At 40.3% G+C, this 14,698-nt stretch overlaps 1 protein-coding gene across 3 annotated transcripts in view; it reads left to right on the forward strand.

The window, feature by feature from the left end:
• The window catches only part of tbc1d22a (TBC1 domain family, member 22a), a 146,581-nt gene that overhangs the window by 75,935 nt on the left and 55,948 nt on the right, over positions 1-14,698 (forward strand). For all 3 annotated transcript variants that reach the window (XM_079622152.1, XM_079622151.1, XM_079622153.1), the window contains one exon: positions 13,885-13,960. In XM_079622152.1, coding sequence (XP_079478278.1) covers positions 13,885-13,960 — 76 coding nt within the window. The remainder of the gene's footprint in view (positions 1-13,884; positions 13,961-14,698) is intronic.

The raw sequence follows: 14,698 nt of genomic DNA on the forward strand, positions 1-14,698 counted from the left end.
GTGTCACCAAAAACTATTAGAAATGTTGTAAACATGCTTTTAAAAAGTTAGTTTTGTTCAACTTGCATTGAACTATGAACATTCCTTTTAAAATAATGAGTCGTGAACAGGATATGAAGATCAAGGCTGGTTTGTTCAGCAGAAAGTTCTGGAGTTCATATTCAATCCTAGATTTAAGTTGAAGTTGGATATTTGGGAGGGTTATACACAGTATGTGATCATGCAGCTATGAGCCAGTGGTTGTCCTCCTCTCCAGTCTGTCCTCTTTAAAGTCAAACTAAATGCTTGCTTGAAGGGTTATGACTTATTAATAGGAAAACCTTAAGCCCCTGGAAAAATGACTGTGTTGTTTGTCCCTTGCTAGCTGAGCTGGTTGCTGTGTGTACATGTGTGGATCCATTAGGAGCAAATCCATCTGTATTCTCAGCCCTGAAGAGGGGAAATGAGAAATGGGTGTTAAAGCAGGCAGCTCACTGCAGAAGCCATTATCTGTGATGTCCAACCCTCAGGCCAGGACACCACAAAGCAGCTTCTGCCTCAGGACTGCGGGAGTTTGTGTCTATTCGTCTCGTATTGCAAATCAACACGGTCATCCTGAAGGACCACCACAGCCCGCATTTCTTTTCGAAGCGATGCTCTCGCCCAAACGCAAACCACAGCATTTAAATGCATCCGCTTAAATTTGAGACCGTAATTCAAACAGTTGTCAGTAGCAGCAGTCAGGAAAATTATATATGTGATCAAAAACAGTCACAAAACATTTTCACAATTCCGACCGGTTACCCGTTTAAATCAGACTCGCTCGGCCGGTGAATTGTTCACAGTTGTTGTTAATGAGTTTGTTATATGAATGTGCTGACTGTCTTCAGGAAAGTTTTGGTGACATTTTCTCTTCATCCTTCCTCCATCTAATGGGTAATATGTGTTTGTAAGAGCACCGCTGCTTTGCGTGAAGGAGAAACCGGGGTCACCACTGTATTTTTCAATACAGAAACCTTTTTTTTTTTTTATAGTTTCAATTTATAGTCCTTTTACAGTTTATGTTACCATTGGCATTGGTGTTGTATCAAAACAACATCTATTTCTATTGTAATACCGCAATTTCAATTCATTTTAGAAGAATTGAAAGAGTATTAATGAGTATTATTTGCATTTCTAAAGTTGATCTCTCCATCCTTCTCACAACCGGTTTCAGCCCCTGTCACATTTTTCGCCAGTCCGGAGATTGTGGATATTAGGGGCGGGAATCTTTTGGAATGCCGCGACTCGATTCAAAATTGATTCTTAATTCGATATATGCATAATTTAAAATATATCGAATTGAAATTCGATTCAAAATCGATAAATGAATAGCAGCTACTGTTAGTCCCAATCGAGCAGGAGTTGTTTAGTTGAAATTATACACGCCTCATAACTGCGTTAATTTAATCTAGCCCGCTGTCGCTTGGTGGTAATTTTCGCCTCAAGGCGTGAGTTTTTGAATCATTCAAATGAGTGAAGCAAGTCGACAGACATATCTATGAAAGGAAGTGACTATCATCTGGGTCTGGTTTGCGTTTCCCAAAAGCATCGTAAGCCAAAATTTATTGGTGGTAATCGTTCTACGATCAATTTAAGCTTACGATGCTTTGGGGAAACGCAGCCCTGATCAATGGACGATCGTTTGGGTTTAGAGATACAGGCCATTGCATTCTCAATATTTATTACTTTAGCCTCAGATATAGGACATGTTCATTCTCTTTTATAGGTGGGTATTTGTTCGCTTGCGTCCACGTTGAACGTGCTTCTTGTTGTAAATAACGTTGAACATGCTTCTTGTTGTATGTAAAAAGTAAAGTAGCCCGTACACGGAAAGATCGCAAGAAAAGCTTGACGTGCGCTCGACTAAACATTATTTAAGGCTGTTTTATATCTGTTAAGATGTTGATATGAACAGCCGTTGTCAAGTATAAGCTTAATTTATAATGCTTCCTCCGTTGCGAGCCTGTGCGCTCTCTAAACTGTGTGGTGGGTGCTGCACTGTCGCCTTCCATCATCACATTATTAAACGTTTAGAAAATCGATTTTTTGAAATTTGTGAATCGTTTCGAATCAGCGGAAGATAGAATCGCGAGTCATACGTGAGTCGATTACCCCTCACCCCCTCCCCTGCATCTCCAGGCTACACCAGACCATAATACACACCATCACCTAGTGTAGGACATGTAGGAGGACAGCTGATGTGTAAACACACACATTGAGCAGTAACTGAAGGAAGAGACCTTTGGACTCCAGTCACTCATGGTGTAGGGAAGGAGACAAGGCTTGTCGGAGACAGAGTGGATCTGAGACTTCCTGTCAGCAAGAACGCAATTTACTCGCCTCTCACGGTGAACGCTGTGGTGTTGAGTGTGTTGTGTAGAGGTTAATAGTCGACACATGACCTTCTGACTGTGTAGCTGTGGGCGAAGTGGTGTTTTGGAAACCATTACGCCAATGAAATGTAAAAGATAAACCCAGTTATATACTGTCTGTTCTGAGAAGTTTATTTATTTAAATCCCACTGGGAAAACTATTGAATACCACTTTTTCTTTATTTATTTTGGGCATGTCGTTATACTGAACAACTGTGGAATATTGGCACATTTATTAATGATAATATCCTGCCAAATGTAACCATAACTCGTACAAGTTTTGCGATTATGAACTCATGAAGCAAGCAAGCAAACACTACATTCTTCAATATGTTTTTTTTTCTTCAATGGAGGAATGGAATTCATATGAGTTTGGACACTCAACCAGTGGTGTGAGTTTGGGACTGTCTGTTTGCCTGACCAATGACAGATGATGAGTATTCAAGTAACCTATTTGAAAGCAATCTTTATTTTAGCAGTTCCGTTTGGTGACACTAGTGGTGCAGAAATGACACACTTCAGCTTTAAAGCCAGTGTGTGACAGATGACAGCAGGACTCAAGGGAAAACACTGGCAGAGAGACAGCTGTTATAAGACGCGGTGACCGCTCACTCATGCTCCTCATATGCTTTCTTGTACAGCAACTCAAATCTAAGACCAGCTTACTGTTACCAGATGCTCACTTGAACATAGAGGTTCTTGCACAGGTTGGCCATATTTCTCTGCTGACACATACTGGCACAACGTCCGTGCTTTGACACTGGAGACCATATGTCAGACTACAAAGTGTTGGACAGATTGCTTGATCTGGGTCCAGTGTCTGTGTGATTATAGGCATCATTTATATAGCATTTTTATGTGGCCCAAAACTACCACTTTTCCATAGTTTTATTTGTAGATGTTAAACAGATATAAGTAATCTAGATGTATTTAAGCCGACTCGAAGTTGTACAGTAACCCATATAATATGTGCTTGTGAGATATTTGGCCTTGTATCTATGGCCAAATCACAGCCATGCTGATATTCAGAAAATGGTACAATGGCAAGTGTAATTTTTTTTTTTAACATTAGGTCGGTAATGTTTTTGAAAATCATGAAAAGTCTCTTGTGCTCACCAAATCTGCATTTTGTTTTATCAAAAAGAGTAATACCCATAATATTGTGAAATATTATCACTATTTTAAAGAACAGTTTTCTATTTTAATATATTTTAAATTGTAATGTATTCCTGTGATGGCAAAGCTGAATTCACACCAGCCATTATTCCAGTGTTGCACAACCCGCCTAAAACCGTTTGAAATAGATGTTTTGTTTCTAACAACGCATTTGCTTTTACTTTTCATCAGTTTGAAGCATCCTTGCTGAATTAAAGTATTAATTTACATTTTACATTTACATTTATGCATTTGGCAGACGCTTTTATCCAAAGCGACTTACATTGCATTATCCTATACATTTATACATAGGTATGTGCAATCCCCTGGGTTTAAACCCACAACCTTGCGTTGTTAGCGCAATGCTCTTACCACTGAGCTACAGGAGAATTTATATAATAAATAAATAATAAATATAATTTTATTTTTATCTGTACAACAGTTAAAGTTATCATCACTTTTGCATAACAATAGGCTGGTTTCCATTACAGATGTGCGTAAAAATTTTGCGCTATTTTCTAAATGTCGATGAAAAACTATTCCGAAATGACAGTGTTTCCATTAACCGATGTTATGCAACAAAAACCTTTTTTTTTTATTGCGCGATAAATCATTCCAAAAATCATGGCAACGGATGTTGGTAGGTTTACAAATATCGCAGCCATCACACTAGCCATTATTTGTAATCGAAGGAGACATAGGTGTGTTATCCAAGCATTAATGGCAAGGAAAGCCCCTTATACTTATACTATGAAGTGTTTATGGGTGTTTATCCCTCCTATCTGCTTCAAGGTCTTGATAAATTGTGGCATTTCTTTGTTGTTTAGAATCCAGTATTCCCATAATTAGTTTAAAAGGAAGAGTAAAGTCTCGTCTTCTGTCCAATCATACTCCGACTTCTTTAAAGAATCATTGGCTTTTACGTACACCAGGTGACCTGTAAATGCGTAAAAGTTTCCATTGCAGTTTTGCGAAATATTCCTTTTTCGAATTGCATAAAAAACCACCTCGTGCGAGTGTGTAATCTTGTTTGCGATATATTGGAGTTTTTGCGAAATTGACGGTTTTCCATTGGGCGTATTTTCAATTCGCAATTTCAATTTGCGCATTTTGAAGGGTAATGGAAACGTAGCTATTGATTTCTTTAAAATATTTAATTGTGAATTGTGTACAAAGAAATTAAGAATGTAGCTTGACTACACCAAAAGCTTATGTAGCATGAATTATTCCTACGCATCTAAATGCACTGAAATATTGTCACTCCAAACTTGTACAAAAAATGATATCTTCTGTGGACCATGAAAATGCCTTTGTCCATGCAATTAATGTCAGTGGGGACCAGTATGGTTTTGATTTTATGATCACAAACAGTTGAACCTTTATCCAAAATACCTTGTTTTGTGTTCCACAGAAGAAAGAAAATCATGCTCGTTTGAAAAAAATACTTTTTTATCTATCCCTTTAATATTGTGATCTATGGAATTATATGCATCAAACACCGGCAGGCTGAGTAATACAAAATATCAGCACTCAATGTTGCTTGTCAATCAAGTTAACAGACTAGAACTTCTGTAGCATAACTCGTTTGTAGTATCTCTATAGAATTAATTTGAAGTCCAGTCTCTTGTCCTTTCATGGCTTATTATATACTATACCAAGCCCAAAGTAACTAGGCTACTTGCAGTTAACATCAGACATTAAAGGTTTTTTAGAATATAACATATAACAAATAAATACATTTAATGTGTAGTGAAAATGGACGTAAGTGACAAGAGTATGTAAGAATATGTTTTCCTTTCTGGAAAAGCCCATTGCATGATGGAGATAAGCCAAATAAGAGGCATAAGCCAGATAAGAGGTGACGGGGGGGCACAGAAGAAACTTGAGTGGCAGACAGGTGCATTTATATACAGGCTTGAGAGCGTGATGGAGGCAGATTATTGAGCTCATGTGAACAGCTCTGCTGTGATCCATTTCACAGTTACTGCTGCCGATGCCTTGCTTGACTTTACCCTTCCTTTTTTTTTTCTCTGATCAGTGCTTCTCTTTACTAGGCTTCTTGCACCACACTGTCCGACCACCTCTTTAATCCCAAGGGCTTCCAGCTGCTTCTGTTTTGTAGTACTACTGCTCGCACATATAAAAATCATACTCGTATGACTAAAGCATCAGATCATATCTGAGCTGCCTCGTATCAGCCGTATGTTCAAACCAGATTATTTTTGACTCTTGTATATAAAGCAGTCTAATGTTGTCTCACATGCTGACTTGAAGAACTACAGAAATTGGTTTAATTAGAGACCTTCAGAAATTTTTGCATGTACATCAGTTGGTTTAGCCGAGTGGTTAAATGTATGAGATGATGCAACGTGCTCTATCCACCCTGCAAACATTTCACACTTCTTGACCCTTTGAGACTCAAGCATCTGCCACCAACCTTTTGTCATGATCCTCTTACGTGGATTCTCTTGGCCAAATTGTTCAATAAATATAATCACATCTTAAAGATAGCTCTGCTTAGTGCACACATTTCTCAACGTCGATAAGTTCTAATCAACATGATTACTTACTTGACATTACATATTTATCATAGCTTCCGTGATTGAGTTATATGCTGCTTTATCTCCTAAGTCAGTCCTACAGTTAGTCAAAGTTTGTTTTGCATTTGTTCTCCTGACGCAAACACATTTTTCACCAGAACATGTTTATCATAGAAAACGCTGATCTAGCCTGGTTCTACCAGACTCTCGTACATTTCAAGCGTTAACTTCCTTGACTCTGTTGAAGTTTAAAACTATTGGATCTGCCCAGAGCCACTCTGGATCTGTCATAACCAATCGCTAACGTTTGGTTGTGACGTATGTCAACTCAAACTAGCGCACGACCTCAACGTCATCGTTCTCGGCCACTCCCTCTGTTCCCTGATTGGACCGGTAAAAAATGTACCTGAGAAAACCCAAGAATATACCGCAAGCCTAGACGTAGTACTGAATGAAAAATGGAAATTGAGCGGAAGTACATAGGATTGCGGAGCCAGGCTAACACTGATCGTCAACATCTGATCAGTATTGAGGATTTTATAACTCTATAATGATATAGAAGTAATATTTTCAAAGATACAAAATTCAGTAAATGTTAATATTATTGTGTACATGACATTGTAAATTGTGTGCCCCTTGAGATATACATGTTTTTTGGGCTAGTTTATAACTGTAATGTTCACTTTATTATGTGTACTTTACCGGGGAGAAGTTAAACAAGTGCAGTAGTCCGTAAATTGTCCCGCTCGGTAAGGTTAATACACCACTATTAGACCCCCTACTGGTTCCTCTGTCAGCAGCGGGATAGGAGGGGGTTTAGGGGTGTGAGCCAGAGGACCATAGACTAATTAAGGTTGTAGAGAAGTGGAGCCCCTTTAAAATTGTTTATAAACCATTAGGGGGAAACACGTTCTCCCGGGGATCTTCCGTGCAATTAGAACCAAGGTCAGAGGAACAGCGGTAGGGGAATGGGGCTTGCTCAGAACTGCTGCTGTGGACAGAAAGTGGCATTTGCACTGGGGCAAATGCTCGCTTTTATTAATTTCCTAAATAAATAGGTGCCTCACGAGACCCTTTGTCAGTAAAATGCACCTTCAGTGATATTAATGAACCTCTTGCTTATTTAGCCTATTTTTCCCTCTCTGGCTTTCCCCCCTTTCTCTACCTCCCTTTTTTTTCTCTCTGTATGCCAACTTAAAAGAAAAAGAAAGGGAACCATTTGCAACCATTTTGCACATTGTGGCTCTTGGGGGTTGGTGTCAAATGCAGAAATGGAATGTGTGAAATTGGTTAAAGGGAGAAAGGGACTTGTTAATCATTCATTTACTAAAGAGAAGCAAATGTTGTTATATTTTGTCTCAGTTCCCGTGATTAGGAGACCCCTTGTTGTATTAAAATCAGTGGCATTCAATGTTTCACATAAGCCACAGAGACTGGAGGTAAACAGTCCCGGTTGTATTTACCAGAAATCAGGCCTGTAGGTAATCTGTCCATTTTATTATCTCTCTCGTCTGTTATTCCCCCCACCCTTGAATGTGGTTAAACAGCCAGGACAAATTAATTGCCTGTGGAGCTTGCTATTTTGTGATAATCAGATAAATATTTGCATGCAATGGTGGCAAAAAAAAAAGTAAATGGGGCCTGAGGCCTTAACAATTTGATTTGGCCAATTGCTCCTCTGCTTTATTGGAACAGTTTATTGACTGGAAGTGCGGCTCTGCAGATTGCATTGACACATGCTCAGACAGTTGCCTGCCAGCCTATACTTCCATCTCTTACACATTTAGCATTGATTAATTCTTTATATTTGATGCGTATGCCAAGTCAAGTTCTAGCCTTCAACACATGATCTTTGAAGAGTCTACGCTGCATGTCAGGCCTCTTGCCGGAAATGCGTCCTAGGTTTTATTTTTTGTAAGAGTGAATTTTCTGGAGGACCCAATGGGTTGAGAGAATACAGATGAAGCGGCCCTCTTTCATCCTTATCAGCTGGGTGCCTCTCAGAGCAAAGGGTTTGAGATGTCCTTCACTCTTGCATGCTGAGACCAGTGAAGCTACAACATAGCAGCAAGACAGCTACCAATACCATCTCAAGAGCACTCTTGAGACACTCAGACTTGTCCCTTGATCTGTTTTTTTATTTTTATTTTTCACACTCTTTTTCGCTCTCTGTGAAGAGAACAGTACTGGGCCAGCATGTAATTTTACTTGTTTCCCCTGGGCCGGTATGGCCCTATGCACAGTCAGGCTATATTCTGAACTGTTGTTTAAGCAAGAGCGGGCTATTGTCTCAACGCATTGAGGATAATGTGTTCAAGAGAAGCATTATTTTATTTGACGCGTGTATCAGTGTTTTTTGCGAGCGTTGCAGCAGGGGCCGCTCTTTTGTTTTAGAAGGCTGAGTTATTCTCCTGCCCCCATGCCAATTATATTCAATCAGCCACTCTTGAGGAAGTGGCAGCAGGAAAAGCTTGAGTTTTCTGCTTGGCTGCCACTCTCTCCTGTCCCTCTTTTACTGACAGCCGTATGCCTCCGTCTCAGCTCACTGAGCCCCACAGTCAGATGTCTGATAGTGCAGCCTGTCGCTCATATTATGCCTGCCACATAACCTCCCTCATTAACTCTCCTCTAAGCATGCACATGTGAACGCACTAAACTCATGAACCATATCTTTAAAAGGCAAATCCATCAGCCCCTGGCCACAATAACAGGAATATTATGCGCATTGAGCGAATACATTCTCAAGTGTCTCTTTTTGTCTATCAAGATAATGTAAAGGCTATGCCATGGTATTCACTGAAGAGAGACAACAGACGTTAAGCAACAACACATGATGGTTCTGCCAATCATTCATCTTCACATCGTTCCAACCCCATTTTCTTTTCTCAGCTCTTTTCCACAGTGGGCAGAGTTGTCAGACTCCAAAATGGACCATAGAAGTAGTCTGTATGGCTCACTATCTCACGTTGTCTGATTCCATGCCATAACTTAGAGAACCATACTGATATTCCCTCTATCAAAGCTCTTAAATCTGATCTACATTCCCTTTTCAGATCAAAACTAAGTGCCTTGATGCAATGCACCAGGGTTGACATCAGTTCTCGCTTGTCTTGTAACAGAAAATTGGCACCAGGTCAAATTTGTTTAATAAAGAATGTGTTTTGAAATCTGTAATTAATTGCATTTCTTCAGAATACTTTGAATATAGCATGGGGCATATAGTATACTTACATGGTGTCCTTTTTATCCATTTTGGAGCTTGAATTCTGCAGTGAACAGTCTTCAGATTGCCTTTTTGTATTCCACAGGGGAAGGGGGGAAATGGGCTTGAAACAACGCAACGGTGAAAAAAAACAATTGCAGAATTTTCTTTTTTTTATTGAACTCTTCTTCTAAGACTCTGTGACTGACATAGAAAAGAAGAGTATAGTTTATTTAAAAGAGTAAACCAGGAAAGCATTGAATGCAGACACTGAAAGGTTCAAAAGATAAGCTCATGATCCTGGATGTTCATACTCTGCATTGCTGGGTTATTTCTGATCCAGCTTTGCCTGGAAAAGCAGGAGCGATTGAGAGCGGAAAAGAGGGCTGCTTAGACTAATGGAAAGGCACCAGCAGCCACAGAGAGAGTGTAAAAGCCCTCTCCTCTCCATGAATAACACAAAGCTGAGGTCTTATTATGTGCGCGGGTTATCATGGGTCATCATCGCAGCTCCAAATCCTTTCAGCAGGCCTGCTGTTTGCATCAAGCGGATCTTTTCACCACTTCTTATCAAAGGACTGGCCTTCATCTCTTCAGATTTACAGTTATTCGCTTGTTTACAAAAAAAAAGTCACCACCTTCTTCTGTTGATTTCAGATCACCTTTTTTGTTCAGTCTGTGGCTTTATTCTTTTTCACCCAGCGGAGAAATCAGTCCCTTTGTAGGAAGTGTCAAAGGGAGATTAGTAATCTACTGAAGGTGAGTGATAGACAGTTAGGACAGTATCCCCCCCCCCAAAAAAAAAAACCGCTTCAGTTGGAAGCTGCAGTTGCTTTACCGGATCAAAGATGGAGTGAACAAAAAAGGATGCCATGAAGCTTCAGTTTGTGCCCAAGCCAAAGCTTTAAACAAATCCCTGAAAAGGGATGCTCTCTAAAGAATATCCAGTGGGGAATTTAGCACCTGCTTGTATCATCAGAGCCCTTCCTGTCACAGCATGTTATAGTGGTCCAAGTCAAACCCTTCCTAGTTGTCCTTTTCAAGATTTCAGGATCCTCTAAACTTGGTTCAGAACTGGTTAATGATATTACTATGGATACTGGATTGGATTATTTACAGCTGCAATGGTTCAGTGTGTAAGAGCACCTGCACTTCATTTAGGAATGGGTGCTTTAATAATGCAGACATAATTACAGAGGTCTCTGGGCAGGCTTAATGCATGCTTAAGACTGACCCACTCTTCCTGCCTCAGAGGTAATTGCATTGCATCCATGTGTCTCCAGAACATGACATACAAGGAGCAAGAGAAAGAGGCATTTAACTTGTTTAGCTCCTGCCATCCAATGGATTTCTTATCAGATGTTGTCTCCAGGGCAATCTCACAGAGTTAAAGCAACAGAAAAACAACAAAATTAAACTGGTGATCTCTTTTCGCTCTATATCCAATTGGAGTGTTGTTTGAGTCAGTTTTGCCTGTTAGCATAAACAAGGAAGGAGTCGTATCCATCAGCCCCGTTACCCCGTTACTAAGCACCAAAATCTCATTGGAAGCATAAACAATTAGAGAGAAAGAGAGAGACTGTGGAAGTTTAGAATCAAATGATATCTCAAAGTCATCAAGTTCCACAAAGAAAGCCATTAAGAGCATATTGTCTGGTGACTCTTCACAAATGTCATGAAACTACAATGTTCACTTTTCAGCTACAGTGTAAACTACATGTTCTGTTTGTGACATGACATCGAGAAGGATTATATAGCATGATACTTCCTGTCAAGTGTTACATTTTCTGAATATGTCCTGATCACTTTGGATGAGGAGCAGATATATTTTCGTTCACTAGCTAAACCTTTCAGAAAAATGTCTTGTACACAGCATTGTCATCAGTTTATGTGTTTTAAAATAGTGTAGAAACAACATTAAACTGATAGTCCCGTGTTTGTATCCCAATGGAGTGTTGTTACTGAGTCAATTTTGACTGTTAACATACACTTAGCACTCGGTAGGTATGCAAGAGTTGGAGACAAGACTTTGCCCACGAGATGCCCTTGTTCTCAGATCTGGCCTGATTGTGACTGTAGCTCGAATCGTGATTCCCACCCCTTCCCCCACAACAGGGCCGGTTTGCCCTAACTCTCAGGGACTCCTGCAGAGATAGATTAGCCCGGCATGGAGCGTTAATGTTCACTGAGCCACAAGCATCCTCCAGGGTCAGTGCTCCAGCTGAAGATTAGGTGTAGACCTGTGAAAGTAGGCCAAGCACGGACTCGGCCGCCGACGCCCCATCTGTTTCAGTGCCGCCTCATTGTGTTGCCCCTTTAAAGTCCTGTTTCGAGGTCACCGCAAAGAGGAGGTGGCTTTTTTTTTTTAATGGTCGGGAACCAGCTATTCATGTATTCATCCAAGGCACCTCTGGAGCGCAGAGGCTGCACATCTGAGCCTGAAGGACAGCTGAAATTGTTTATCGGTTAATGACTTCTCTCCCCTCGCGGGTGTTTGCCGCCTCAGCTGCTCCCAGGCTACATTAAAGCATCCTGACTCTCTGAAGTCTCATCAAAGATGGAGCCATAGACCTACTCGCACAGTGCAGAATATCTGTCTGTCCACCTTTGCAAGTTGAAGACTGATTACGAAAATCCTTCTCTTTGTTCAGTCCTGGGTATTTGCACTTGTTGGGGTTGCCAAGGCACAGGGGACCATGCTATTTGGCAAGCAATTAGGTGATTGTCCAAAGTGTATAATTAACTCTCCTACAGTCATTACCTCTTGACAAATGTTGGATCTCTCAAAAGAGCCACTTGAGGTTGTTCCAATGAAAATTGTCTGGAGTAAAAAGCCAGATAATACTGATATCAGTGCAATTTATTGCAAAGGAAAAGGCTAGCCACCATTTGAATGTAGCTTATATACAATTACGAATCTCCTTTGCCACTAAATGTACTTCAGTTTCAAAAGTTTGTATGAGGGTGTCCCTATTAAGTATGATGGTAACTCAGACCACTTGATAATTATTGTCACTGAAACTGTCATCTCTCCATTTTTCCAATGAAGTTATACATTCTCACGGTCGTCATTGGCAGTGATTTTGATGTTAAACTTCATCTAAAAATTAGGAGCAGCTTCTGTCTTTCCATGCATTCCAGTAAATGAGTAAGATGGATTAAAAATGTAGTCAGTGAAGGTTGAAAGCAAGAGTGCAAGACTATGCTAAAACATGTTTTTTTTCTTGCCGTACTCTGTCCTATACACACATTTATATGACCTTCCAAGTTATTAACTTGCTCTGTCGCATGCTACATATTTTCCTCACACAGTTTGGTTTAGGGGGGAGTTTTCACAGCTGGTGTCTTTGGACCCGTTTACGGTTGAGTATCCCTCTCACATACAATGCATACGTCCACAGTCAGTCTGTTATTTTCCTTGTACGCATACCTCCTTCACATCAGCAGTTTTATTGGTGTGAGTGATGGCTCTGCAACTTCTGTTGATTATATCCATGGCTGACAATCTCCGCATAGCTAACCACCCAATTTATCATCCCTAACCTACAGCTTGTTTTACGCTGGCTCTCGACAGCTGAACTTGTGCTTGGTGTATATGAGCAGTATAGCTAGTCTAAGTTTCTTCCAGTGGGAGCGCAAAGGGAATCCCACTGAGGCTTGGGGAGAGATAGAGGTGGGTGGGGGTCTCTTAAGTAGCTGTCTGGTCAAGAAGGGTCTTTTAACGTAGGCTGAAATAAATGTGGTAATTAAGCTGCACTGTGGGCCACAGGACCTTGATGAATATTATCACTTAATTATAGGGATCACTATTCCCAGCACGCAGTTGAGCTCTGCCAGCACACAGTTTCCTTCCCAGTGTGGATGGGGCAGTGGTGCATGCATTTGTGCATACATGTGCATATGTATGGGGTGTTTTCGGTGTGTGCTGTATCCAATGTGTCATTGTGTTCGCATCTCTACATTGTTTACTCGTCCCCCTCTAGCCAGTTTCAATGTACCGTATTATTTAACTATTACGTTTACCAGCACATTTTTTACAGTAAAAATATTGTGCATGTTGAATCTATAACCTCTAGAAATGATACAGTACAGCTAAAAGAACTGTAGCCTATCAAGAATATACTATCATAAACATCTAATAAGTGATATTGTTATTTGTAACGTGTTTACAACAGTGTTATTCATTATTAGTTTACACCAGTGTTACTTGAATTCTTTTATGCCAGTGTTACACTTGAAAAGTTACTGTTTGATTTTAAAGTGAGTTTGATTTTACGTTGGTGGTGTTCTTTTTAAGTTTATGGCATCTGTGTAAACTTAAGTAGTGTTGGCATACTTTCTAACTTGTAACACTTAAAATACTTGTAACATTATCATTGTAACTTTCAATGATAATGTTATTATCAACTTTCAATGATAATGTTCATTGAAAGTCACAAAACCAGACTCACATGATTTAACTGTGTTGTAAACGGCATTCAAATTCCCAGATTTTTTATTTATTAATTTTGTGTTTACATCATGCATTTAATTGAGCAAATACTGTATGTGTAGAGCTTTAAGTTTATCATATCATTCTCTTTTTCCCCTCAAGGACAACTACACATTCGCCCAGCCTGGTATTCAGAGGAAAGTGAAGGCACTGGAGGAGCTGGTCAGCCGGATTGATGGTGCGTACCCTCCATATTTTCCTTTTTTCTGCTTGTGTCCTCCTTCTCTCTCTCTCTCTCTCTCTCTCTCTCTCTCTCTCTCTCTCTCTCTCTCTCTCTCTCTCTCTCTCTCTCTCTCTCTCTCTCTCTCTCTCTCCTTCTCTCTCTCTTTCTCTTTCTCTCTGTCTCTTACTAGCCCGTACCACTCCCCCCCCCCCCCCCCCCCCCCCCAGCTGCAGTGTCAGCCCCAATCAGTGCACCAGTGCTTTGGCCTTTAGTAGAGAGCGCTCGCTGCTCTGGCCAGGAAAGCAAAAGGCATTGGAGCATAAGCCTCTCTCATTACTCTCTATTAGGTGGCCGTAATCAGAATTCAATGCCCATTTCTCGGAGACAGGAAGCCCTCTCCTCTCCTCCCGCACAAGGCCTCTATCTCCTCAGCCTGCATTAGACCCAATGATTGCTTTAATTTCTGAGAGAAAGACCGCAGTCAGAGCATATTGTTGATGTATTCACCACACTCACTTTGTGTCTATGTGGGAAATAGAGAGAGAGACTTTGTGATTCACTCTCATCAGTTTTTATGCTTTATATAGGATTGCTTGTTCGTTCTTCCACTTTTGTTTTGATTGCCTGCTCAATTCTATACTTTTTCTCTAACAGAAGCTTTCTTGTCTCTTCCAGTGTGATTATTCTGTTATTTGTGAACCCATCAGAGTGAAATAAGTAGCTGATTACAACAGTTTTTGCTTTTCTACTAAA

This window comes from Phoxinus phoxinus (genome assembly GCF_949152265.1).
Source record: "Phoxinus phoxinus genome assembly, chromosome: 9".
Taxonomy (NCBI): domain Eukaryota; kingdom Metazoa; phylum Chordata; class Actinopteri; order Cypriniformes; family Leuciscidae; genus Phoxinus; species Phoxinus phoxinus.